Below are 27,952 nucleotides of genomic sequence, written 5' to 3'. Positions count from 1 at the left end.
AAGATTGTGGTCTTTATCCTTATAAACTATTGTTAAGATTGGAGTGCTCTGCCCTAACTGTGGTGTACATGATTATGACGTTTTAGCTGTGCCGTTTTTGTGTCCACCAACCATAAAGGAAATGGAATTGAGTTTAACGTCCTACTTTGCACTATGGCAAATTTTGTCCAGGCAGCGGTGTTTCTGTCTACTCTTAATCCAGTTGGCAAGAGTTATTTCTTTCAGCTTTTGAAAGACAACTTAATTCGGTTGTAAGAAAACTGCGTAAGCGACAGTGAAAAATCAAGTACGACTTTAATTTGTCAACGCAAGGTTATGGATTTTACCGACAATTGACTACAGTTTTAGTGGTGAGCAAATTGCAATAATAGTATAGTAAATTGTCATACAACGACCAGCAGTGGTGTGTGCCAACAACAGCGGGTTTAAAATAAACATATATTTGAAGGTGATGGTAAAGTGACACCGTATAATATTGTAACTGTAACACCGTGTTACGAGTACTACTGTCTGATTCATCGTAAATTTTAAACGGATTTCTTCGATTATGAACAAACTACTTAACTTTGGTTATTATAAACTTACCTGTGTGTTTGTAATGAACTCCCGTTCGATACAATCCATTGCACAACTAATTATCACAACGATGAAAACAATTTCTCTCTTGAAAAATTTGAAAATTTACTTGTAATTTCGACAGAGTCGATGTCAACAATGTCTTCGTGACGTAATGGTCGAATCCAATATACCTGTTGCGGGGGTTGGTTAACATTGAAAGATAGTTTGACAGCGCGATCATTTTGATCGTATATGGGTTTGGGCGACGAAAAATATCAATTGAAGGCAATTACATAGGAGATTTATATGGAAACCATTGATCGCCAGTCTATCAAATTTTCTTCACAATTAAAATATCACTGATTGCACGGATACTCGTAAAAATAAAGTCATGAATAAACTATAAATATCCTATCTTCTTTATGTTATAAATAATTTAACAAGGATCATGAAGCTTACCTCCGAATTCTCTGAGTGTATTTTTAATTTTATACGCATTCTTTCGATCGAATAATAACCGCTTCAGTAACATCTTTAAGCGTGTTGCGGCAGCCCTCAGCGTGTCTATTGCCGTATTGGGTGCCCGGGTGGGTATATAATGCTACTAAGCCCGTATGACCCCGTAAGAAGCGGAACATTAATTCTCGATTCGACAGTTTTGACCGAAGTGTGATAAAGCCCGTAAAACGAATGTATAGTTGTGTTTGTGCGGCATGCGTGTTCAAAAGTAAATAATCCCATCCGAGTCGCTAATCAAATAATTAGAACAAAATATTTCAAAAAGTAAAGCTATAAAATTTGCAGAGATTTTACTAGAATGTAAAAGACGGTAACTAAATACAGGAATGCGGGTAGTTATGTGTGCGAACGCTCAAACTCAATGCCAATTGTCGTAGGTATCCAGACCACTCGGACCAAAGACTACTCGGACTAAGACCAGTCGGACCAAAACAAGACCAGTCGGACCAATTAAATTATATTATAAGGCTAGACAATATGCTATTTATTTATTATTAAATCACAATACAAAGAAGCAAATAATTCTTATACGGAATTCTTATATTTAGAGTTGTTTGGTTCAATTTTGTGTACGGAAAATAAATCAACGATTAGTTTTAAAATTAATTAATAATGGTGCCAAAAAAAAATATCAATCTAATTTTTCTTTACTCTTGCAATGAGACTCGGTATGTCCAGACTTTTGACAGTTTCTACATATACGGGTATACTGTTCTTGTCTGATAGCCTAATTTTACTTTTTCCACATTCGCGGTATCCCCAGTGGTTTCATTCCGTTCTACCCCACTAACCCCTGGGTTACTATATATGGGGGGTGGGGGGTGGGGGTGGAGACACGTTTTCAAGTTATCCGCCCTTGATGCGTTAATATATACAGCACATAATAATACGAAGACCGGACGTTTATATGCCCCTTTTTAAACGTGACTACAAGTGTGGTTCTCGATATTTTGCGATTTGGAATACAATTATCAATTTATTCAAACAACACGTTATTATTAGTTCGAGTAGTCATATTAAAACACACACAATTATCAATTTATTCAAATAACACTTTATTATTGGTTCGAGTAGTCATATTAAAATAAACACAATTATCAATTTATTAAAATAACACTTTATTATTGGTTCGAGTAATTATATTAAAACAAACGCAATTATCAATTTATTAAAACAACATTTTATTATTGGTCCGAGTCGTCTTTCTGTTGGGTCCGAATAGTCTTTTTGTATGGTCCGAGTAGTCTATTTGTTTGGGCTGAGTGGTCTATCAGTTGGTCCGACTGATCTTGAACCGAGTGGTCTTTGGTCCGAGTGGTCATGGATTCTTGTCGTAATTGTACTTGAATTTCCTATGCTGTCACCCCTAATACGAAATGATATCTTCCGCAGAGTGACGTAACCATCTTCCATATTGGTATTTTTCTCTGGGAAAAGTTTGTGATATTTCAATTTTTCAAGAGAGAACTTGTTTTCATCGTTGTGATAATTAGTTGTGCAATGGATTTTATCGAACGGGAGTTCATTACAAACACACAGGTAAGTTTATAATAACCAACGTTAAGTAGTTTGTTCATAATCGAAGAAATCCGTTTAAAATTTACGATGAATCAGACAGTAAATACCATCGCATCGATGATCGAGTATGATCAACCGGTTTTTCAAGAAAAATTTGATGGTTTTTGCTTAGTTAATGCTGTATTGATTCTCAAAGACTATGCCATAAGATAAATCTTAGTTAGGTTAGGCCTAGATACATTAGTTTGTTGGATTTTTTTTCTCTAAAAATTGCTGAGCAGATGTGGTTATCATGATATGATTTTAGACCAGAGCTATTATTTGGTGGCGATGATGGCTTTGCTGCTGCTGGGCATTTTGGGGCTTGAAGGAAATGAAATGGGGCTAAACTCCTTTTGATCTGCACCAACTGGTCTAATGAATATGGGCATATACAGTGTGCTATGAGGGAAATTTTGTCCTGCCATTGACACTACAGCTTACTCTTAAGTCTTAATGTACATGTATGTATAATAAATATAGAATTTCAACTGTCAAAGGTTCTTTTACATGCTCTCCTATGTGTAGGCCTATACAGGACCTCTTTTTGTCCCAACCAAACAACTGGGCACTGTTATTTGTCTGGGGCTTAATCCTACACACCTGACAAAAAGAAACCATGCCAGTAAATCCTGAAGAATTTCATCAGCCAACACTGGAAGAAAACCTAAGACCTCCTTATTAGTGCGCTAGCATCTTACTCACTAAACCACTTCGGCTCCCACAAATGCTGACAAGCCCCTGTTTGTAATATTTGTATGTAAAGCATATTATATTTAATAATTGATTAATATATGTTCCAGGGATTACTGGTGAAAAGAAAAGTCCATGATGTTGTCGAAACGAGTTTTGTCGTCCCTATGGTGGAACCTTCGATTCAGGCAACATATAAATGTTGTACCGGCCGTAGCCATGACTAAATGCAAGATTAGTTCAAACTCAAGATTGCTTGGTCAAAGCAGTCAGGTGTTAAATGACATAAACTTGGTTTTCTCCCCTCCGGTTAATTCTGTATCTATAAATCAGACAGAAATGGAAGACATGAAGAAAACTCAAATCTTGTCTGACTTTATGGAAACAATGAAATTCATGACAATAGATCAACTTTTAAATGAAGCTACCAACATTACTAATATAGAGCAGGCTAATATATTTCTTACAGTGCTGTGTGTCAAATTAAAAGTACAGAATGTGTCATCTACTGATAGCATAGAACAGGTTCTCACAGATCATAGACTTCAAAATCTTTTTTCTTTTTTTGATTTGGAAAATAATGATATTCCTGCTTACATATGGATAAACACATTAAAGAATTTATTCAAATTAAATATAACTAATTTCGATTTAAAGCATCGTGTGCAGTCTCATTTAGTTTCAGTTATTGATAAATTAAGCATATCTGACCTCATTAAATTAAGCACTGCTTATAAACATTATAAAGAGAAAGATTTTGACCAGCAACAGATCTTTGATAGGATTATAAATATTTTAGAAGACAAATGTGCCAATGTAACGATAAAACCAAATGAACTTATTTCTGTTATGTATTTATTTGCAAATTTAAACAATATGAATGGGTTGGAAAAAATAGAAAAACAATTGTTATCTTTAGTGCCTGAAATGAAAGTAACTGAATTATATAAAGTGATTTTCATACTTAGTTCATGTGTAATTCCACGACGTAAAGATGCATTACTAAAGACTGTGGTAACACGTTTGAATAAATGTGAGAGGCTAAATCTAACTAGAAGTCAGTTGTCAAAGTTATTATATGCTTGTGGAGTTTTAAGTATATATGATGTACAGTTGTTGAACAAGATTTGTGATGAAATTAAGAATTTACATAATATAGGTTCCAGAAAAATAGATTTTATATGTTCAATTATAATATCTCTTGGTCGCTTAAGGTGGAAAGATACAGAATTGTTATATGAATGTTCCACAACATTAGACTTACGTCAAAACGAAATTCATCGTTTACCAGATAAACCAATTGTTATGAAGAATATTTTGTTGGCATTAGCAAGACTAGATTATAAACGTCTACCACCTTTATTTAAACAGCAGTATACAGAATTAACTAACCCTGCAGACAGGATAGATTTTGTTTGGTCTTTAGTGGTTCTACAGAAAGCTCAACCAAAGCATTTTAAAGATATTCTAAATCCTGCTTTTTTAAAGCATTTTACATCTCATGGCAATTCTACAGGTAGGCAATCATAATTTGAAAAATATAGGTCTATATATATATGAAATATATATTTCTATTTGTGACTATTTTGAAAATAGACTGTCATCTACTGAGTTATTGTAGCAATAATAAAACACTGTTCAGTTGTGAATGACAGTAACCTGTATGGCTGAAGGGTCTTATGCATGTACTGTAATCTATCTAAATCATTGGGAGGGGAGGGCCGAAGGATTAACACATGCATTTTGGATAAGAAGGTCTGTCATTGAGTCAAGTGGATTGGTTCCAATCCCCCTACTTGTACATGATGCTTGTACTTCAATTTAATTAACAATAGAATGTTGACCACAGGCAAATTATTAATTCCTCAATCAAGTTTCACTTGTTCAAATTGATCTACATGTATTGCAGGTCTTTCTTTAGGCCTGAAATGCTATATAAACTATTAACAAGACATTTATTAACATGAAAAAACCTTAATCAATTTTTGATGTCATCTTATAAGTCGGATTGTCACTGGATTTGAAATGGATCTTCTGCTCAACGCTCATTGATGATTAAATCAAAAAATAGATGATCAAGACTATGTTTTTGATCGTACCAACTAGGCAGAAAAATCGGTCGCTAATATCTCGGTTCAGAGCGGAGCAAATTTTAACATTATAGTGAGAACTGCCAGCTCTTTATCTGTTCTTCCACAATGTATCTTTAATAGATTAATATTCTTTTTCATATCTTAAAAGACCAGTATAAAATGGTTTTAAGCCATCAGAAATTACAAAATATTGATTGTGATGCCAGAAAAGTAACAGTTTATAACGGTCCATATTTACCAGAAAGTTACAGTTTTTGTTTACCAAAGGTAAGGTACAAACAACTCTGATTAAGATTACACTACAATGTTAACTTTGATAAAGGCCATGGTCAGCTCATCTGAACAATTTTATGACCAAAATTGGTATCAAATTATTTTAAATACATAGTGTATCGATTGAATTGGCTATAAATTATGGATCCCAGTCATTCAGCCTGTGACTTCTGGTAGTAAATGGATGTTATTAGCTTATAGTATTCGATGTAATAGTCAGATATAGAATTGACGTAATAGTATGACTTATGTTGTCACTTCTGTCCGTCATTCGGTATATGTATGACTTGTTCAGCATTGCTGATCGGTTTTTCTACCAAATTCCCCATGTGATTGTTCAGTTTAATTTTAGTTGAGTTAATTTTAGATTGTCTGAAGTAGGGTCATTTGTTTTGTTCATTTTTTGATTGTTGACGCCACTTCATCTTGATACTAAAAACATTTGTTTATAGTGAGTGTATAGTGTGCAGATTGTGTGATTGATCAATTCAACTTAACAATCAAAACCCATGATGACCCAAATTACTATCAATTGTTTGAAAGGCTTTGATTATTCAGAAGTTTACTAATCAAAGTCATTAAAGGACCAGAAAGCCAGAACACACTTCTTAACATGTCTATCGTGTTCAGAAACAGTTGCTCAATTTCGATCTAGACTTAAGGCGCATATGTTCACGATGTATTATCCACAGGAGCTATTAACTTACAGTGCTTAGAGCATGCTCATGGATGGATTAAGCACTATATAAATGTACATTATTATTATCGTAGCTAGTGGAGCAGCCATCGGAATAAAGGGAAAATTAACAAGATTGCATTACATCATGATTTAATGTGAAAAATTAAGATTTAATCTTTTATTTTAATTTATGGAAGGAGATTTTAATATTGTACTTCTGGGCATTCATATTCATGTACTCTGATTGCAATTAATAAATGCTCTTTTTTAACAACTTGCTGGGGGTGCGCTTGTATCATTGTTACCCCACCCCCTTATAAGACCCTTTTCACCCAAAGTTTAAAAATGTAACGGCTGAAAATGGGGCAAAATGTTAAGACTTTTAACATTGTGTTTATATTTTGTTTGTTTTAGGAATTAGTAGGGTGTGAAAAACAATCACAAGATCTTGTGTTATCAGCTTTAGATAAAATGGCTCCTTCTGATAGATTTTTGAATACATCTGAGTGCCCAGGTGGCCATTCTGTTGGTAAGTTACATATCAACCAAATAGTGAAGGAGGTAAATAATTCGCACCAAATGCTATTGAATACAAGCCAACAGTGAGGCTGATGTCCCCCGCCGAAATTGCAAAATAAATAGATGACATCATCACTCTCTATCAGATAGAATCAAGATTATCTTGTCCCAAACCATCGACAAATGAAATCGATTAGCTCTGCTTAGCTTCAGCTCGAAATGTTAATTATTGAACTCAGTCAAGACATTCACCTAATGAACATCTACATATTCATCAAGTTTAAACATTCACCTAATAGACACCTATGCCAAGTTTGAACATTCTACCTCAATTAGGAGAGTTATTGTGTTCCAAAGTTTCGACCAATCAAATTGCTTATCACTCTGCTTACCCTCAGCAAAAAATGTTCATTATCGAACTGAGTTAAGGTATTCATATAATAAATCTATACACCAAGTGTCCTCACTTTCACTTAATTAGAACCAAAGTTATCGTGTCCCAAAGCATCAAACAATCAAACTGCTTATCTCTGCTTACCCTAAGCAGAAAATTCCCATCTTCAAACTCCATCAAGGCATTCACCTAATTGACACCTACACCAAGTGTGAACATTCTAACTCAATTAAAATGAGAGTTATTGTGTTCCAAAGTCTCGACCAATCAAATTGCTTATCACTCTGCTTACCCTAAGCAGGAAATGCTCATTGTCGAACTTAGTCAAGGTATTGACCTAATAAACACCTACACCAAGTTTGAACATTCTAGCTCAATTATAAAGAGAGTTATTGTGTTCCAAAGTCTCAGCCAATGAAATTGCTTATCGCTCTGCTTACCCTAAGCAGAAAATGCTCATTGTCGAACTTAGTCAAGGTATTGATGTAATAAAACTATACACCAAGTTTCATCACTCTCACTTAAATAGAACTAAGTTATCGTGTCCCAAAACATCAATCATATTGCTTATCTCTGCTTACCCTAAGCAGAAAATGTTCATCTTCGAACTCCATCAAGGCATTGACCTAATAAACACCTACACCAAGTTTGAACATTCTAGCTCAATTAGAAGGAGAGTTATTGTGTCCCAAAAAGTGTGACGGACAGACGGACAGACAGACAGACAGACAGAATAACACTTTGTTCAATAGCATTCAGTGCCCATTTGGTACTAAATCACTTGCTACTATTGATGTCATATGAATAAGTCATGTGGACCCAATTTGATATTGAATGAGATGCTTATATGATTGATGTATGTATAAAAAAAAAAATTTCAATTTCTTCTTGAAACTGGTAGTATTCCTGATCAATGGTGTGAATCATTCATAGTTTCAATACACAAGAAGGGGGTGGGGGCATAGAGGACATGAATAACTATTGTGAAATTGTGCTAGAAAGCTGCATAACGATATATCTAAATATATTTAATAAAATAACATGTTTTACCAAGCGCAGATAATATGTTCATTCTTACGACTAATTAACAAATACAAGAAACCTTTCTTTTTGTGCTTTGTCGATTTCTCAAAAGTTTTCATCTCTCTTTTTGTGCTTTGTCAATTTCTCAAAAAGTTTTTGATTCAGTTTGGCACGAAGGCCTCCTTATTAAATTATTGAAACATAACGCATGAAACAATATTTGAATTGATTAAGTCTACATGTATATATAAACGTTATGTGGTAAAAAATAACAACTCCATTTCGAATATCAATGATTGTACCAACAGAGTTAAGAAAGGCTGTGTTTTAAATTTTACATTTTTTAATATTTATATCAATAATCTAAATACTGAGATAATTCTAGAAGCAGCAATAATTGCCCTATATTAAATACTACCTGTCTCCCTCATCTGCTCTTTGCTGATGACCTTGTGCTGATGTCAGTCAGCTATGAAATAGGATTACAAAACAATCTTGATAATTTAAAACTTGAGAATATTTTGATCCGAATTATCTTCCTTGTTTACAGGTCAGTGAAGTTTCTGATGTCAAAACCATAGATTCCAATTGTTACGGTTATATTTTCTTTGGTTTGTGGAAATAAATAGGTGCTTGTTAATAATTATGTCTATATTTATATATTTACAGAGGCTATTTTGTATGTAGATGATGATGGAAATCCACAGAATTTAAACAATATTACAGACAAACATCACAAGTATGTTTTACATTATTTTACTTTCACACAATCATTCTCTAATAACTATTTATATTCAGTGTTAGGTTCATGTTTCATTCATATTTGATAAAGAAATATGATAAGTATGAAAGTTTCCTGACAAGTCATGTAGTTTTCAGTTTAAAAGACAACAAGATTGATTTTTGAATTAAAAAAAACTTAAATAATCACTTTATGGCAATGCTCTGTTTCAATTAAATTTTTGAAATAAGGGGTTTTAGTCTTCAAAACAGAGTCTTCCTCGTATCACTTGAATGATGGACAAAAACTGTTGAGGGGTGACTATTTTGTTGCTCCGGGCATACATGTTATTCTCTATATAATGAATAGTTCTGATTTTATGTCTTATTCTTTTAAATTGCAGAATTTGTATCAAGATTCAGAGTTTTTCGGATACAACATTGAAAACAGAAGGACCGACTGGAATAATGTCAATGACAATAAGACATCTAGAATTTATGGGATATAGAGTTGTTATAGTAAGTAATATCTACTGGGATATAGAGATTTGGAATTTACCTAATTCTGCATCCTAAATATTTAGTAAAAGGCAGTCTTATTCTTTCATGCATGCCATCCACCTTAGAGATATATTTGCATGACCAATTTTATAAGCATTTTTAAAATTGAAATTTCAAATGGCACTAACTCTCCTTTTGGACACCAGTTTACCAGAACTACTGGATAAAATTTGCGAAACAGTCTTGTAGCTTTAAACAGGACCGACATCTACAGTTGCTAACAGCAACGAAGACTAGCTATGTTTATCATATTGATCAGCATTAGAATTATTAGTGAATAATAGTACTAATTATATTTCTCTTATACTTCCTGCTAACCTTATTCTTTTTATTTCCGACGTGGTTTCCCCTTGACAGTGATGCAGGACTGAGGGCCTGACAAGGACAGCTGTCTAGTCCTTCGGATGATACGAACAACCGAGGTCCCGTGTATACATTGCAATGCACATAAAAGATCCCTTGGCAGTTGGAATTCGATATACGAGTAGGTGATAGTGCCGCTGTCCGGGCAAAATTTCCCTCATAGCACACTGTATGGCGTATGCCCGTCTTCATTAGCCCAGTATAGGAGCAGAACAGTAGGACGTTAAACCCCATTTCATTTCATTTCCTTTATTCTTTTTAAATTATTTTTTAACAGTCCAAGATTTAATAATTTTACTTTGTGTTTAGTGTCATATTTTCTATTTATTTCAGGTTCCTTACACCATACTGTCTGGTAAACCTAAACTGCTGGACATAATTCGGTATATCAAAACTGGTATAAAAGAGGCTGTAGCGAAATCAAAATCTTCGGAATAGTTATAGGATATTTAGGTCAATTATAGTATGTTACGTTTGCTTTGTTTTCTTGATAAGATTAAATAATAATTTTTTAAATTATTCAGTAAAATTGATTTCAATTTTATTTAGTGTGGAGTTGTAATTTATTTGAGGGAATTAATCCAGCTTCTCAGGATTTGAATAAATATCTTTACAATCTGGTTCATAGCTTATAAATCTGAAGCAGATCTTTTTGTCTCCAGAAATATGGTATGAACAAAGTCTACAAAATATATGTACTTCACCTGTAACTGGTATGTGTAAAATTAACATAATTTAAACATAAAAAGATGCATGAAGAACCTGGCTATAGTGTATCCATCACAAAATTAATGTACTAGTTTCTCCCACAGCCTTTTAATTAAACATGCATTATGCAAGAGCTAAATCTGATTATTGCAAGTCTTAATTTAGGCTTCAGATGTTATAGAAATTATAAATTAGATCTTTATTTAAACAACAAGACCAAAATCAACTCTGTAGACCCACGGATGGCTCGGCTACAGCTCGGATTTAAATAGGATTTCACTAATTGATTAAATCAAATAAGGGATAACCTGATGAAAATACGTCAGTTAGATCGAGGCTAAATGATAGAGTGTACTTAGCGAGGCTGCTGTAAAGCGTTTCGGTATGCCATTGAAAACTTTACTTGATAATCGAGATATGTAGGTGGAGTTAACGCCTGTCAATCAAACGATCAGCGAAGGTGAAGACACAATTCGCTACCATTTCTAGGCAAATATTACAACAATGATAACTATGTTCAGAATAAAGTAATTTGACTGAATTTTTCAATATATTCTTCTTTCATCATCTACTTTTGAACTGTTATAGCAAGAATGGCCAACTCTCTATAAAAATCTCCCATAATGTATCTTTAAGGATCCATGTGTGTGTAAATACATATTGAAGTTTCATACATTCCTTGCAGGCTAGGGTGGGCGTTTGTTGTCAAGTCATCCAATGTGTGCACTTTAGAAATGAAATGCGGTTTAATGTCATACACTGATTGGGCTAATGAAGATGGGCATACACCATACAGTGTGCTTTGATGAAAATTTTGCTGGGACAGCAGCACTATGGCCTACTCTTATATCAAATGTTGACTGTCAAGGCAAGGGTTCTTTTATGTGCACACCAAAGTGTAAACAGGACCTCAGTTTTTGTCCCATCCTAACAACTGTACTATATGTTATCCCTTGCCAGACACCCCTGACATAGGGGGAACCACGGCAAAAATCCAAATAAACACCAGGAGTAAGATGTTGGCTCGCTAACATGGAGAGAGAGAGAAATGGGGTTTAACGTCCAGTCGACACAAACTACGTCATTTCGGGACTAACATATTGTTTAATTTTATTTCAATAATTCGCTAGCGCGTTGGGGTCTTTAGCAGTGGGAGGAAACCGGAGGACCCGGAGAAAACCCCCAAGGTTGGACAGGCGCCCCTACTCCTTATCATGTACAACCGGGGATCGAAACCACGCCAGTTGACACAATGACAGGCTTTATGATACAGCCCACACATGCTAACCATTCGGCCATCCAACCCCCCCTCGCTAACATGGAGGTTAACTGTATGATCACTGCGTTGGCCAAGAAGTTCATCAGGATTTTACGGCGTGGTTTCCCCTTGTCAGTGGTGCAGGACAGAGGGCCGATGTGCCGAAAAACTGAGGTCCTGTGTACACATTGGCATGCACATAAAAGATTCCTTGGCAGTTGGAATTCGATATAAGAGTTTGCCGTAGCGGCGCTGTCTGGGCAAAAGTTCCTTCATAGCACATTGTATGGCGTATGCCCGTCTTCATTAGCCTAGTCGGAGTAGGATGTTAAACCCATTTCATTTCAAGTGGCGTGGTTTTAATCCAAAGAGTAGGACGTTAAACCCCATTCCATTTCATTTCTTTTAATCCAAAGATTGTATGTGACAATGAGTAGAGTCACCTGCCAAACTTTTATCTTTGGGTCCTCCGGTTCCCTCCCACCGTAGAAATAAAATTACATCTTGTGTTAGTCCCGAAATGACTTAGATTGTGTCGCATGGACATAAAACCTCATTTTTCTCTAAATTTTTGGTAATTTTAATTTGGCTGGCTTACATTTGATGAATTTCTAACTACTTCCTTATAAAGTCTCCTGAAGTCTAGACAAAGCATCTTTTCCCTGGCTAGGAAAGCGATCAGATCAATTGAACACAAACCATGCCGTAATTTGAATTTAAATGTAAACGTGTAATGTAAATGTAGTATAAATTTGGATACTAATGTTTTAGTTTTGAAGAAGAGATCATATTGATAAAGAAAACACAGTAGCTGTCAGCTATAAAATAAAACTTCCATAAAACTTAAAAATAAAACAGTTTGTATATTTAAAATCACAATACAAATATTTCATATTCCAGGTAACAAAATATCACAGTTTTACAATGTAATACAATATTAAATATTTTATATAAACAAATTCATATTAATGACATCTTTATAAATTAAATTCTGACAGAATAGAGCTATTCAGAATGATATATTTGCACTGTGACAAGACATTTCCCCCCAGGCAATGTGTGTTTGTACATATCATATATTCTAATTCACAAAACATTCTACCAGAAAAGAACTATGTGTAAGTTGACATCTACAAATATTAAAGTACTGGGCCTTTAATATGATTTACCCAACATTGTCAAATGATGGCTCATTTTACAGTACAAATTCAAAGAGTATCCAATAAATATCTTTGATTTTGACTGAGCATCTTTAAAGGAGATGGTACACCTGTATCTCTATTCTCACAATAGCTAGATATCAATGGCTACTACCCGAAAATATTTCCAGACCCTATGCTGCAGACACCACCCTAAATAATTATTAATGATTGTCAATGATGCCTTCAGAACTGACAATTGTACATTAAAAAACATTAAGACACAATTGTACATTAGATAACATTAATCTACAATTAGCAGTAATCTAGGAGCACTAACAAACAAAATTGACCATTTACATTCATGACCTCAGAGACTCTGCAGTGACAGATCTATTGGCAGTGATGACGTCACTCACTAACACATACATTAATTAAGGGTAGAAGTTGTTGAGTAGATATGTTTTAGTTATTAGAATATAGAAACTGGTGAACCATCTTTTTACAGTTATGATTTGTTTATGATAACTATTTATATGGATCAATATTAAGATTAAACATCAACATTTTCATTTTCAACCTCTGTGGTCTTAGTTTCTTCTTTCTTTTCATCTAGATTCTCATTTTCAACCTGTTCTGCGCTTTCTTCTTTCTTTTCATCTAGATTCTCATTTTCAACCCTTTCTGCGCTTTCTTCTTTCTTTTCATCTAGATTCTCATTTTCAACCAGTTCTGCGCTTTCTTCTTTCTTTTCATCTACATTTTCTGTCTCTACTTTAATTTCCTCCATATTTTCTTCAATATTATCTATATAAGAAAAAAGAAAACCCAATTTCATTTAAAAAAAAGAAGAAACTTTTCAAAATATGGATTAAATCACCTCTCGTTTTATGTTTTCAAACTAAAAAAATCTAAAAATATACAACACATGACACTCTTCACAAATCAGTATGGTTTAGGAAGATTAAAATTTACTCCTTGTCACATACAAATTAAAGTACCCCCCCCCCCACTCTCCAGATCACAGAACCTCCTCAATTTTTGAAGAAAACTTGGTGTGACTGTTCACCAGTGGAAGCAACATGGGCAAACATAAAATACTGAAAATTTAACGAATGTCCTTTCAAATCCAAGTTCTGTGAGCCAAGTTTCTCTGATTGATGCTAAGATACAGTTATTTCTGTTGGTTATGTTCAATACCCAGGACATACTGCAGTTGGATAATCCTGGTTTTGTCACTAGTTCATTGAGTTACTGCTTCTTAGGTCAGCTGTTGTAGAAGTAGGACTTACCTGTATCATTATTTTCTTGTTCAAGTGCTAATCCAAACACTTTCTTTTCTCCATCAGAATCAGCTTCTGTTAGAACAGATTCTCCTGCCTGTGTTTCACTTTCTGCCATCTGTGGTGGTGGTGGTGGTGGTGGTGTGGCTGTCAATAAATCTATTTCACCTTGTATATCCTAAAATTATAATAAAAAAACATGTGATCACTTATTATCACAGTTTTACACTTAAGTAAAAACTGGAGAGAGAGGAAATGAGGTTTTATATCCAGTCAACACAACTACTATCTATCTATTTCATTGTTGGAACAAGATATGATAATTAAACACATTATTCAATTTATGTGCATATAGAAGGAACTATTATAAACCAATGACATTGGGCAGTTGATGTCCAAGTCTTTGTCATTGAGGGGTCACGGTAGTGTACAGTAGGGGCACAGGACTCCCGGGTTCGAATCCAAATGTGGGCAGAGAAAAACCTTGGATTTTTTATGCCTAGTTCCTATTGATCAGAGGTAGCTCCTATGGGGCTGATATGGAATGTCTTGCTTAGTCGTTCACTTGTGTACACACTGGAGTACACATGAAAAATACCTTGACAGATTGAATTGAATGAAGAGTTGGTGGCAATGTTACCGTACAAGGCTAATTGATCTTCCAAGAACTACACAATCAAGCTATTAACACATGAATCTATACATGTCCAAGTGAAACTGCTTATCATTCAAAGCCTAGATCTAATGCAAGTACCTTCCAGCTACATGTATCTAGCAAACCCATGTAAAATAACAGCTAATGAAGTTAAGGGTACTAAAATTTTTTTGACTTTTTAAATGTGACTCTGACATTCACTCACTAGCTATATACTTACATTAACAGCCTTTTGTAGTTTTTCTTTGACTTCATCAGGTATATTAACATCTTGTACCACATTCCAATAACCTTTAGGATGCATAGTTACAGGATAGGAAAATACTAAACCTTCTGGTACACCATACCATCCTAAAATATATAACATGTGCATCATTATTCACTTTAGCAACTGTTGAAAAGACTACTGTATAAGCTTTTAGATACATAAGCCAAGCACGGCATGATTACTTTTCTAAAACACATGATACCACTTCTAATTTATTTCACTTATCGACAAAAGTTATATGATCTACTTAAAATTAATATAAATCGTTGAAGCTAAACTACATGTGTTTCCAATATCTACTTGATACAATAATATAGCAACAATATGCAATCTGCTTGAAATTATGATCTGTGCAAACCTATTGAATTTCTGATAATCAGTCACTGCCCTTGTTTACTTTGTACAACCTGTCAACACTCTTCACAAAAGTTATGATCTCCTTGAAACTGATTGTTCAGATCATGGGGCAGGATAAAAAAAAATGATATCTTTATAATAAATGTCTTTAAATTAAAAATGAGAAATCCAAATAAAGACAGTGCACAAGCAAATATCAGACAGCATATGTACAGATACATAAATTTGTGTTATTTAGTTTTAAATACTACTAATAATTAGAACGAGAGCCCAGGGGGTTAACCTAGCTGAAAAGTGTACCAATTTTCTCCTATACTATATGGTATCAATGTATGTATATCTGGTATCATCAGAAAGTAAGTCTGCCGGGTTTCTGGTGGTGGGTGTGGTATTCCACACTCAAACTGCCATGCCACCCAACTAGTCTAGATTAGCTCAATAGTGTACCACATGAAAATCGCACAGCAAAGTACCGTACATCTTCAGGTATTACAAAAACACTCTGACAGACATTTCTAGTTGTGGGGTACCCCTGACAGAGCTATGTAATTGCCAGATATTTGAAGTGATGGAGTATCACTGAGCTAATTTAGCCCAGTTGGTGGTCATGGCATTTAGGGCGTGGAATACCACACCCACCACCAGAAACGCGGCAGACTTACATTCTGATGATACCAGATACACATACATTGATACCATATATAAGAAAATTGGTGCACTTTTCAGCTAGGTTGACCCCCTGGGCTCCTGGTCTAAATATACATACCATCAGAATAAACACCCAATGAAAACAGCTGTCCTTGTGGAGATCCGTGCCACCAGTGATTCAACATAGAAATAACAGCAGATGCAAAGGCAACTGCTGGAGGATGATGTAATGATTCTGTCACGGTGTCTTTTCTTTTATCTAACAATTCTAAATATCCTCCTTCAATCCATTTACTGTCATGAATCAATTCTACCGCTGGAAGGGTAAAAGATGGTGGGCCCCAAATGGCACCATCATAATTTGTCACTTTGCATTGGGACACATCCACGTATTTCACACCATTGATATTTCCCCAGACGAGTAAATCTAAAACACATGATGTATTAAGGTTTAATTTTCCTCCAATCACTGACTTCGCATAATTTTCTACCATTCTCGACATGGCTACTATGTTCTGTCGAGGAATATTTGGAGCATTTCGAATCATCATTGTTGCACACAAATTAACAGGCCCATTGCCAGCCAACATTACTTTGACATTTTTCTTTGCCACCTCATTGATTATTTTGGCATATTTCACATAAAGTTCAACATTTCTTTTCAACCAGTCCTGTTGAGTTTCATCCTCTTTCTTCTGTAAATCATCAATGAGTAAAATTGTACTACAATCTTTAAATGCTTCACATGGATCTGAAGTTACCATGACATCTCTTAAAAGATTTTCATTCAAATCTTCTGCTTCCATTTTTAAACCGGATAATGACTCTGCATTTTCTTCATTTTCATCTAGTAGGCGTAAAGTTATTTCATTAGATGAACCAAATGCTTCTCCAGATGCCAAATCTTTAATCATTTGATAACAAATGGGATTATTCGCATTAGAAAGACAGATATGTAATGGTTTACTTTGAGCTTTAAATGCTGCCTCTTCTGCATCCACCTCAGCCTTTACTCGACTATTTTCTTCAGCAATTTTTCTCATATCATCACTAACCATACTTGACTGGATTCCATAGTAACCATTAACATACTCCTGAAACTCATTAGCTCCACCAATCAGGACCCCTTTTCCACCCCGATCCAATAATTCTCTCCATACTAAAGGAGATTTATTTGCAGTCCAGCCTCTTTCTGAACAAGTATCAGACAACCAAGTCTAAAGAAATAAAATAGAATTTCAACTATATGAATATAAAACATTAAAACTCTTAAAACATGGCCCAACATTCTGATGCAGTATCCAAGTTCCATCTTGCCCTGGAAGCAGTTCTATCACCCACTATTAAATTTAAAGAGGCATTATGCAAGAGCTATATCTACAGATCTTTTTTCTGACTTAAAATGTTATATAAATTATTATTTAAAACTGCATTTATTCACATGACAAACCCATATTCAATCAATGGATCATCAGATGGCTTAGATATCGAGTGGATTAGATAATAAAAGGACTGAAAATCAATACTTTGTTTATTATCGTAGCATTGGTACTTGGCAATTGAGAATGTGAACCATTAATCGGCATAGACTAAATTTAGGCTATTTCTTATCCAAACACATAATCCTGATGCAAACTATAGTACCGATAATGTGAAAGATGAATCTCTAAATAGGGCTATCGCAGTCCAAAAATAGTTTAATTTCATTCAGTATTACAAAGATGTGTGTAACTGAAATTTCATCGATCTATTCAAGCTTCGCTAAACAGGTCGCCTTTTTGTTGTCTGCAAAAATTTATTGGTAGGCCTGTTTCTAATTTGATTAAATCCATGCCAAGAGATTATCCAGCATTGGTAATTATTAGTATTTTGATTTTGTTTACTTAATTAAATATTAAATTTAAGCCATGGGAAATTTGATATTTTAGCAAAAAAGGCAAATGTTGCATTTAAGACATTCATAACTTTGCTCAGAATGAATCAATTTGCCTGATATATTCATTTTTCATTATATATTTTTTTTAACTATGTTTATTGTAACATAAAGGTCAGCTCTCTATCTAAATCTTACAGTTCGAAGTGATCTTAAATTATTTGTAGGTCTATCTGTATACATTCTCTTTTGTCCAATATACACAACCATCTTACAGATCTTGAGCTCATGGCACTGATGACAGACAGTTGTTTTACAGTTATAGCATCCTTTGACAATGACTACTAGAACATGTACAACAGAACAAGAGAAGATAGGGTGCCAGGCAATAAAACATACACCCACAGCAGCAAACACATCCAGGCAGTCAACAAAGGTTTTCAAATATTTGTTATTATGTAGGTAATGTAGGTAATGGAGACATACACGCGACACAAAATACTGGGCCCTTATTCACGAAAACTTAAACTAAGATACAATCGAAATTTTAAGAAATACTGCAATTCGATTGGCTGACCAGTAAAATCAATTTGCATATATCCAATTTGCATATTGGTCAGCCAATCGAATTGCAGTATTTCTTAAAATTTCGATTGTATCTTAGTTTAAGTTTTCGTGAATAAGGGCCCTGATCAAGACTAGAGTAACAACTCATCAGGGCCCGGTTGTTCAACTTTTAGTTAAATTTAACCATGTGGTTACGTTTAACCATGGGTTATATATTTAACTAATCGTTACATAACCTGTGGTTAAATTTGTGTTGTTCAACTACATTTAACGACGTTGTTATGTAACCATATGGTTAAAATTTAAGCATTCGATAACCATATGGTTAAAATTTAACCATTCAACTAGTATCCCATAATTCTCCTTACTAGCAACCAATTCAAGATGGATGACACTGCAGGGGAGTGGGGGGGGGGCAAAAGAAAACCAATTGATATCCTCCATCAAAATTTTCTAATGTTTAAAGATGTTTAGCTGAATGGGAAATTAGTCTTCATGTGGTGTTTTTAGCCAGCACTACGTCAATCTTCAATGACATGTTGTGGCCTGCTAATCGAGACTGGAGAAGGGTAACTCTTGACAACAAAAATTGTTTCGCTTGTAAAGTCCCCCTCTTGTAAAATGTGGTAAGTTGTTCTTTTAGCTTTTTAAAGTCTTATTTGCAGACCTTTGACACTATTTTTATTAGTTCCCGTTCAGACAAAAGTTATTCGAGGCTTACATCCACCAAAAAGCCCTGTAAAATTATGTGATGCCTCAGTGGACAATGGTTGCTACGTGATGTCAATGAATGTAAACATGGATAATATAATGAAGTGTCAATTTTGGCATTCCTTATTATGTGGCGTATTTCAGCTGCCATAATCATCTTTTCATCTTATTAAGCCCTTTCTTGTCACTAATGATTTTATTAATTAGGTGGTAGTCGGAATTTGATAAAAACTAGTAAAATTTGCTTAGTTAGTGATGCTGCCAAAAAAAAATGGAACAAAATTGTGTATATAGACAGTGCCTAATTAGGATAGGCCTCCAAATAGTTTTAATTAATTTGTGACTGATTTTCTACTGTTTTATGTGTTTCAGGGATGTGTTTTCATATAAGATGAAATTTGAAAATAGTGTGATGGACATTTTTGTCACCCTAGCCTACTTTTGAGGTGGCGAAGATCCATGACCATGAAAATCTGTATGCCTAGACACCAATATTTATAGGTGGTTATTTGCCTTGTTGAAACAGTTGTTTTTGTCCAGTCGACCATAATCTTCTATCTATGAGAACCGAGGAAATTTCAGATTTGTGCTACGATTTTCCCGGAGTTATATATTTAAAGGACATAGACGTATCATGACATCTAGGTCTATCTTCAAGTGAACCAAGATCTACTTCCAACTTTACACACAGACTGCATACCATTATAGCCTACATAAAGAAGTTACATGATTCTAACATAGAATTACAGAAGGCAGAGGTTATATTATACAAAAGATCAAAAAGTTCTAAATATTCATGTACCAAACCATCAATATTGACAATAAATCCTAATGCATGTAAATTATTAATTACTTATCTTTGCTGAAGAAATCTGTTTATTTTCTTTTTAAAAGCGACTACATATGTAGTCGTTCGGATGTCATTGGGCCAGGATTACCTAGCAATGGGGAAACTGGGCTATTTGTGCACAATGTCATTGATTTAGAGAAAGGACCCACTTGCATAAAAGCACATGGCAATGAATACTTGCTGCTTCACTTCTTTGGTTATTAGTTGCGCATTTTAGGTGAATGTCAAGACGATTTCATATATTGGTAAATGACTTTTTCTTCAAGCATGTATCAAGATGTTAAATCAGAAGGAATCTTTTGAACTTGAACTTATTAAAGGTGCCCCTGTATACATTCCTTTCGGGAGCCACTGTGGCACAGTGAGTTAGACGCTGGCTTGCTAGCCTGGAAGTCACAGGTTCGCTCCTGGTGTTTGCTAAGAAAGTTCATCATAATTTTTCGGTGTGTAGGACGGAGGACCTGGGAAGGTCCTGTGTACACATTTGCATGCACGTAAAAGATCCCTTGGCAGATGGAATTCGAGATAAGAGTAGGCTGTAGCGCTGCTGTCCGGGCAAAATTTCCCTCATAGCACACTGTATGGTGTATGCCTGTCTTTATTAGCGCAGTCGGGGCAGAACGGTAGGATGTTAAACGGTTTCATTTCATTTCCTTCTTTTTTCATGTTAAAAGTGGGAAACTTGACATGAGAACTTGACTGGCAGTCACCTTGACTGATTTAACGACAGGTTAAATATTTAACGATGCCCTGCTAGGTGGGTTAAATATGGACCATTTTAACGATGACATAACCATGCGTTAAATTTAACGACACGATGAACAACAGACTTCTTCAGTCGTTAAATATAACGATGTCGTTAAATTATTTAACCACATCGTTAAATTATTTAACCACATCGTTAAATTATTTAACCACATCGTTAAATTATTTAACCACATCGTTAAATTTAACCACAAGTAATTAAATTTTATTGGCTTTTAGTTCTTCTAGAAGTTAACATTTATTTATTACACAAAACATGTAACAATGATAAATTATTAAATGTTATTAATTTCAAATCCACCAAAGATTTTTAAAAGTGATCAAGGTTATTAACTCTGAAAGTAACTGTAGACTTCTTCATTTCATGATAATAAACTTGATGTGTAAAAATAAAGGACTTGAAAAATAAATTTATAATCTTGAACATCTATAGGATTGTTCAATGTTATAACAGGCAATAACTCTGGCAGTAATTATCGAAAACCACTGAAAATTAATCAGCTTCTTTGTCTCATGATCATAAACACTATGTATAAATTTAAAGTCAATTGATAACGTTAGTCTCTAAAAATGATCTGGCAGTAATTATGGGAAATCCATGAAATTAAATAGGGTTCCTCTTCTCAAGACCACAAACACAGACTGTAAACTTATAAATTTTAAGTTAATTAGTTAACTTTAGCCTCTAGAGCGTCCACAAGCAATATTGTGGATGCCGGACACCGGAACCTTGACGACCATGAACAACCACATTTCAATGTAGTGGGTGTATAAATCAAATCAGAGATCTAAAAAAATAAAATTGTATAATACCTCCCATTCCGATTTAGTTTTCACTATTTTGTGTAAGTTAAAATCAGGTAGATTTTTATTAAGTCTGTCGCCGAGGAGCTCAGCTTTAGCATAATATGGACAATCATCACGACCTTTAATAAATAAAAAAAATAATATATACCAGTATTAATTATTAAATAGACAATAACTTGAATAATAAATCATTTCTTCACTAAGATTTCAGTCCATATTTTATTCCACTTTAAAAATCGTTATAACTTAGTACAAAATAATCGTTTATTTAGAGACCATATATGGGAGAAAATAAGTTACAGTTTGTTATAACTGTGGGAATTATGGATATATTTTTTAATTTAGACTTTAAATGGAGATATTTATTTTCTATGGTCATCTGGGGCACTATTATGTTACATAATTCTAGTGAGCTTTTCAAATCCATCCTTGCATGGATGGGACTCTGTAGCTACAAGAACGTAGCTAAAAATGCTGAGATATACTGATGTGCTTGTTTTTTTGCCTCCGATTGGGTGCTTTTAGTTTCATGTGGCTAAGCTAACTCCATATAATCCAAACTCTTACACGTTCAACATTGATGTTGTCATTTTACCAGGAAAAGGTAGGCTTCTCATATCCAATATTTAAGACAAAATAAACATTTTATCATTGGTACACGAATCGTATACCATAATGTGTTTCAGTGTCATTTGTAACGAGTGACCAGAAAGAACGAGGCTAGACATATTCCACAACTCATGTCAAACGGTAATGATCATGTGCATTAGATTGGAATAACCAGACGCTAGAAATTGCTATTCGGTTGAGACTCATGCCGTATTTCGCTGGACATAACTGATTTGAAATTAGAGTCAAAATGGAAACAATTGAATGTAAATCAGTTTATATACAATCAGATTACATTATTATATGCGTTGCGTCCCATTTGGGTCAATTTCTAGGTCCCAAATATTAGCGATTTAGCTCCTTTAATTTCGTTATTCATGCATGTAATGTAACATCTTAAAAATAAGTTAATTTTATACTATTATTAGAACTTATTATACATATGCTGCCCAATCTAGTGAAACAACTTTCATTGATCTGCAAATATTGCCATAAAGTAAATCAAGCGTTGTTTTTATCAAAATTGATATGGACATTCATAATTACGGTGTATTATTATTCCTGCGCAACTCATATCAAGTTAGTAATTTGATTGGTAGTAGTACACGACTTCCCGCCTTCATGACATAAAGATGTCAAATTTAAAATGGCGGGGTTACCAGTTTTAATCGCTTCAATTTAACAGAGATGATTTGTACCTGTGTCAGGTAGGATTATATGCTTAAGAACGTGTCCACGAAAGGACAATGCAGAAATTGAAAAAACAATAACCCTGGGGGTCAGATAATTTCAACCATACTTGGTCTGTGGGGACCCCTAGGCGACAGAAGTCACACGATGAAGTGAAAATTTTTTAAATGGACAACTTCAGGTATATAACTGGAAATTGTTGTTTTGGGGCAAAATGTGACATATTTCGACCAATTTTTTTACTCTAATTTCAAAACGCTCCTACCCGAAATATTATGTACCGGTAGCTGCTTCTTTGCAGGTCTGACATAGAATTGCTTGGTGTAGTTGTGAAGGGCATTTCTCAAAGTAAGTGTCAGAATAAAAAAACTGACCGAAATGCAACCCACTAGAGAGGTGCAATATTCTAAAAATGTGTAAAAACGGTATTTTCCACGAAATTCATCATTTCACTGATGACCGACTACTATCTTCAAGAGTTCAAATGACCATTGATTATCAACATTAGTACCATATTTGGTTACTTGACTGTTCCTTGTGCCAAATATGCTATCTTGGTTAAAAATCGTGAAGTTTTTGTGACAAAATCGGATGTTCGCGGTCATCGTAGGAAAGGGGCGCAACTGGTGTAGAATTTTGCAGTCCGTTCTCATCTGTATTCACTACTGACAGTAGTTAGTAGCACGGAAGTGCATAAATGTATGGGCTGACATGGCTCACTTGATAGCGATAGGGAAGGGTCATAAGACGTGTATAATTTTGTAGGGATCAGACCATGGTTATTAAGATCTGTATTCAGGAGCAGATCATTGTATAGATTTATTGACTGACATGAATATCATAAACTTGATATATCTAATATCTATTAATTTCCATTGGTACACTTGCTCATGTAAAGAAAAACCATTTAGAAGGAACATTGAAGTGTTCATGTAGGGACATCTGATGTCTGGTATTGAAACCTCTGAAGGGGAAGATGGTATAGATCACAAGAGGATTTATGGCACACAAGGATAAAGTTAACTGCATGTGCCAACCTCCGATATACCTACGTTCGAGCAGAAGTGCTTACTTACTTAAATGCCTATGTTCAAGTGTAAATGCTCTCTGACCTTCCTTCAAGTTTTTGGACCCCAGGGTACTGTTTTATTTCGTAGTACAGTTTTTGGCCTATATCCTCTTCTCCTTAGAGATTTCAATATGGAATTATCATAGCCTCCCGATTTCCAATGTCTCTCCATGAAAACTTCCAAATGTTTCTATACAATGATCGGCTCCTAAATACAGATGGGAATAAGCTGTTCTGATTCCTAAAATATTTTGACCAAAATAATTTATTTAGCACAAGGAACATTGGTAGAAAAGGTGATACTCAGTGGTAAACCCACTAATCCTATTCTTGTTGTGTAGTCATCTTGCTGATCATATGACTACGACTTGATGTCGCTGGATCATCTACAATCCCCTCGTTCTTAAAACCTGTTACAAGAGCGAACATGTACATCCTCCAGAAACACTTCAAGTCTTCAAGCCACGGGCGACTAACAGTCTGTGATCACGGACTTAGCTGATATGGTTTTTTACCACTCAAGAATTATTGCAGTTCCGTTGTCCGGTTCTCCACAGAACATTTCCACCCACAAGAATGTACTGAAGATGCTACTGCAAGTCATCCACAGCTATCGGCAGCGTAGTGATCTTTTACCTAAGAGCTGTGTATCATATTTCACTTTTCATTAACATATCATATTCATATAAGATGAATTATTCTGTGTAAATTGCATTGGACATTCATGAAACTTGTCCCTGGTCTAACAAATAGGCTTGAGATCATAAGGTCTGTCATTGAGATAAATGGTCTGACAGCATGCAGGTGACGTATTAATTGTAGTGTTGTTTGTCCAACCTCATGGATTTTCTTTTTTCGTACAAGCGTATTATTGAAGTAAAATTTTACCATATGTTAGTCACAAAAATACCTAGTTTGTGTTAAGTGCACCTTAAACCCTATTTCTCTCTTAAGTCAAAATCACCCTTGCTAACTACTGAATGGAATATATTAACTGTGTAATGATGTCCATAGATATGCATCACTATATTCAACTTTGGTCCTAGTCCCTGCAAAGAATGAGCTATAGCATCCCAAACATTGGTTCAAACATTGGTTTTCATTAAATTCAATTTTCAGAGAGAGTTGGGTATCCGGCCAGTACCAAGGTAGAATTAGCAGTAGAAACTTCAAACTCGGTGTGTAAGAGGGACCTGAGTGGTCCTACTAATGCCCAAAAGTTTGTCCGAATAGCAGATCATCCAAATTTGGTTCAAAAACTGCCTATTTTTTGCTTATTTTTTTATTACAAAATATTATTCCAATTTTCCAGGTCAGTATCAACTGAATCAATCTAATATTTTGTGAGGATTCATTTGGGTACTGACCTATCTCACAGAAAAGATTTGGTCCAAATCCTTGACCCAAGGGTTATCACCCCCTGCATGGTGACGTCATTTGCGGAGTAATGGTTCACAACAGCGACCTCACAGCAGCAATTCCAGGACGACATAAGATCTCAGACCAGATAGTCCTAAGTTGCCAACGCAGAGCCAGACATCCTGTTAGAGCTGCTATTTTGGAATATGCCAACACCATCAAATCCGACTTCACTTCACTTCAATAGGTTCAGCAGACACATGCACATACACAGGCCACAGCAACGAGTAGCAGTTACTGTTGCAATGAGGCGATGGTACAGCGAGGGTATACCTACAACGAAATGTCACTATGCGTTTCTGTTTGAAGAGTATAGTAGTTAGTACTGTCTCTTATTCCTAAGATTATCTCGACAGAGGGTTGAGAGTAGCGACCGGCACCACCGCTAGAGGCCTCAGACAGTGTTGCGCTCAGATATGGATGATTTTTAACCCCACTCCATCTGTTTTTGGGTATGTTTTTGCTGAGCTAGTACAGACTTTTCCGACGGAATTTGGGTCAGAAACGATGTGGTTCTCCTAGTATCCAAGCGTGTCTGAAAATTTGGTTAATGGTGGTTGACATGCGGTAAGTTGGCTTTTTTTAATAAATTGTTGAAGTTTTCCTTTTTATTGAAATTGTCTGATGCGCATATACGCTCACAATTTCACTTACAATTATGAAAATAAACACTAAAATTAGTGATCTAAAATATTCCCGAGGACAGAAACTCCCATGGAAAGTGGCAATTCCTGGAAATCGGCACCATGCGTTTGTTTTTTGTTTTGTTTTTTTTGTGGGGGGGTGGTATTATTTTCATTTTATTGTTATTCTTAGCACATTCTTATTCGGTTTTGAATAATCTACAACGAAGTTTGGGTTTTTTTTTTTTAAAAAAGTGTTGATTATTTATATTGTATCATTATTGATTATGATTATGTATAGTTCAAGTTCAAGTAATTATTTAATATTCTGTACCAGTATTTCAAACAACAGAAAATAAACTATTCAAGTTATGTGTCATGTGTTTATATGGTTGTGTTGATACATAAATAAGCTTCATTTTGGGGACATAATTATGCCTCTAGCTCTTTTCGCTTTCAGATATGGAGTGGGACTGAAAATTGAAGCAAAATATGGCTGATTTTGTGAAAAAGGGGGCTGCCAGTTGGTGTTACTAAACGGACAGTTACCTTCATCAATTCAGCTCAAATTTTGAAAAACTTGCTATTGTTACAATGCTGAGATGTGCAGCATACGGAAAATAACAAGGTTATTGACAACAAATTAATATTTAAAAATAGCTGCCGGTATAGCTACTCATAAGCTAGTTCACGTTTACGTAGTTATTTAATCTTCTGTGCAATTATTGCAAATATTAGAAAATAAACTTTGTCTGCATGTGTCTGCATGGATGTGTTGATGCGTAAATAAGCTTAATTTTGGTGAAATAATTATGTCTCTGGGACTTTGGTTTCTGAGAGAAGTGGTGTTGAAAATTATAGCAAAATGGCCAATAAGGAGTCTGTCCTGTCAGCTAGCGTTACTAAATGGGCAGTAACTCAATCAATTCGGCTCCGATTTTGACAAACTTGGTATTGTTATAGTACTGAGATGCACAGCTTTCCGAAAAATAACAAGCTTCTGGAGAAGAGAGTATATTTCAATAATTTCATTTAAAATAAAAAATAGCTGCCGGAGCCTTGCAGAGTATAATGAGGTTTCTTAGGGACTCTGATACTCCTCTTTAAATCTAAATGTGTATTTCAAGTGCTAGGATAGAAAGGTTACTGATATCTAATTCAAAAAGATAAAGTTTAAATTAAAAAAGAATTATTTTTTAAGTTACAAAAGTTAACAAATTTGCTCACCAGCTATGACAAACTTCGCCATCTTGTTTACAAGTTGCTATGTGGTGTTCTCAAAACTATCATCGGTGTTTAAAATGCAACGAATTCCTGTATTGAATAGAAAATGATTGATCAATATATGGAAAATATGTATTATTTTTAAACAAAAATGATATATATTATAGGTGGTATAGAATGATTTGTCTTTTAACAAACTGTAATTGATGATATAGGGCAATGTATTTCGTTTTATATTTCTGAAATATTTAGTCCTTAATTTTAGATATTTGAATCACGTGAGTCGACCCTAAGTCCAAATCAAATAGTCAGTCGAATAAACCGGTCGATGGCTTATTAAAATTTTGAAATCGTTTGTAATCAGTATAAGTTAAAGAAAAAACGCACTAATTCCAATATCTTTTATCATTGTTTTTGTTTATTTTTTAAAACTTTAAGGTGTTATTGCCACCGCGGCTTAATAAAGTCATGCTTTAC

The 27,952-nt window shown here is 34.7% G+C and overlaps 2 protein-coding genes across 3 annotated transcripts; one reads left to right on the top strand and one right to left on the bottom strand.

Annotated features, from left to right (window-relative positions):
• Nucleotides 1-259: 259 nt before the first annotated feature.
• Nucleotides 260-10,496, top strand: LOC126820748 (FAST kinase domain-containing protein 4). Of its 2 annotated transcripts, none has more exons than XM_050548858.1 (7): nt 260-350; nt 3,438-4,843; nt 5,569-5,687; nt 6,787-6,901; nt 8,978-9,047; nt 9,433-9,547; nt 10,286-10,496. In XM_050548858.1, the coding sequence occupies exons 2-7, from the start codon at nt 3,463-3,465 to the stop codon at nt 10,388-10,390; spliced, it is 1,905 nt and encodes a 634-aa protein (XP_050404815.1). In that variant the 5' UTR covers nt 260-350; nt 3,438-3,462; the 3' UTR covers nt 10,391-10,496. The 2 variants fall into 2 exon arrangements, with proteins under 2 accessions (XP_050404815.1, XP_050404816.1); XM_050548859.2 differs by having other exon boundaries at nt 331-448.
• A 2,265-nt stretch (nt 10,497-12,761) lies between these two features.
• LOC126820753 (putative malate dehydrogenase 1B) lies at nt 12,762-27,566 on the bottom strand. The gene is made up of 6 exons (XM_050548862.1): nt 27,479-27,566; nt 21,848-21,960; nt 16,387-17,485; nt 15,216-15,346; nt 14,350-14,518; nt 12,762-13,864 (listed from the first exon to the last, which is right to left on the bottom strand). Exons 1-6 carry the CDS (start codon nt 27,498-27,500, stop codon nt 13,611-13,613), a joined length of 1,788 nt encoding a protein of 595 aa, XP_050404819.1. The 5' UTR covers nt 27,501-27,566; the 3' UTR covers nt 12,762-13,610.
• Nucleotides 27,567-27,952: the final 386 nt, after the last annotated feature.

The sequence above is a fragment of the Patella vulgata genome, chromosome 5 (assembly GCF_932274485.2).
Source record: "Patella vulgata chromosome 5, xgPatVulg1.2, whole genome shotgun sequence".
Taxonomy (NCBI): domain Eukaryota; kingdom Metazoa; phylum Mollusca; class Gastropoda; family Patellidae; genus Patella; species Patella vulgata.
The sequence above is the reverse complement of the archived record's forward strand: the minus strand, read 5'-3'. Positions and strand labels throughout refer to the sequence as shown.

Excerpts from the sequence above, each read along its gene's own strand:
- LOC126820748 (XM_050548858.1), top strand. The coding sequence starts at position 3,463 with ATGATGTTGTCGAAACGAGTTTTGTCGTCCCTATGGTGGAACCTTCGA. Across the intron at positions 5,688-6,786 it reads ACAGTTTTTGTTTACCAAAG|GAATTAGTAGGGTGTGAAAA; the intron begins GTAAGGTACAAA and ends TGTTTGTTTTAG. Across the intron at positions 9,048-9,432 it reads ATTACAGACAAACATCACAA|AATTTGTATCAAGATTCAGA; the intron begins GTATGTTTTACA and ends TTTAAATTGCAG.
- LOC126820753 (XM_050548862.1), bottom strand. The coding sequence starts at position 27,500 with ATGGCGAAGTTTGTCATAGCTG. Across the intron at positions 14,519-15,215 it reads AACTACAAAAGGCTGTTAAT|GATATACAAGGTGAAATAGA; the intron begins GTAAGTATATAG and ends TTATAATTTTAG. Across the intron at positions 13,865-14,349 it reads ACAAGAAAATAATGATACAG|ATAATATTGAAGAAAATATG; the intron begins GTAAGTCCTACT and ends TTTCTTATATAG.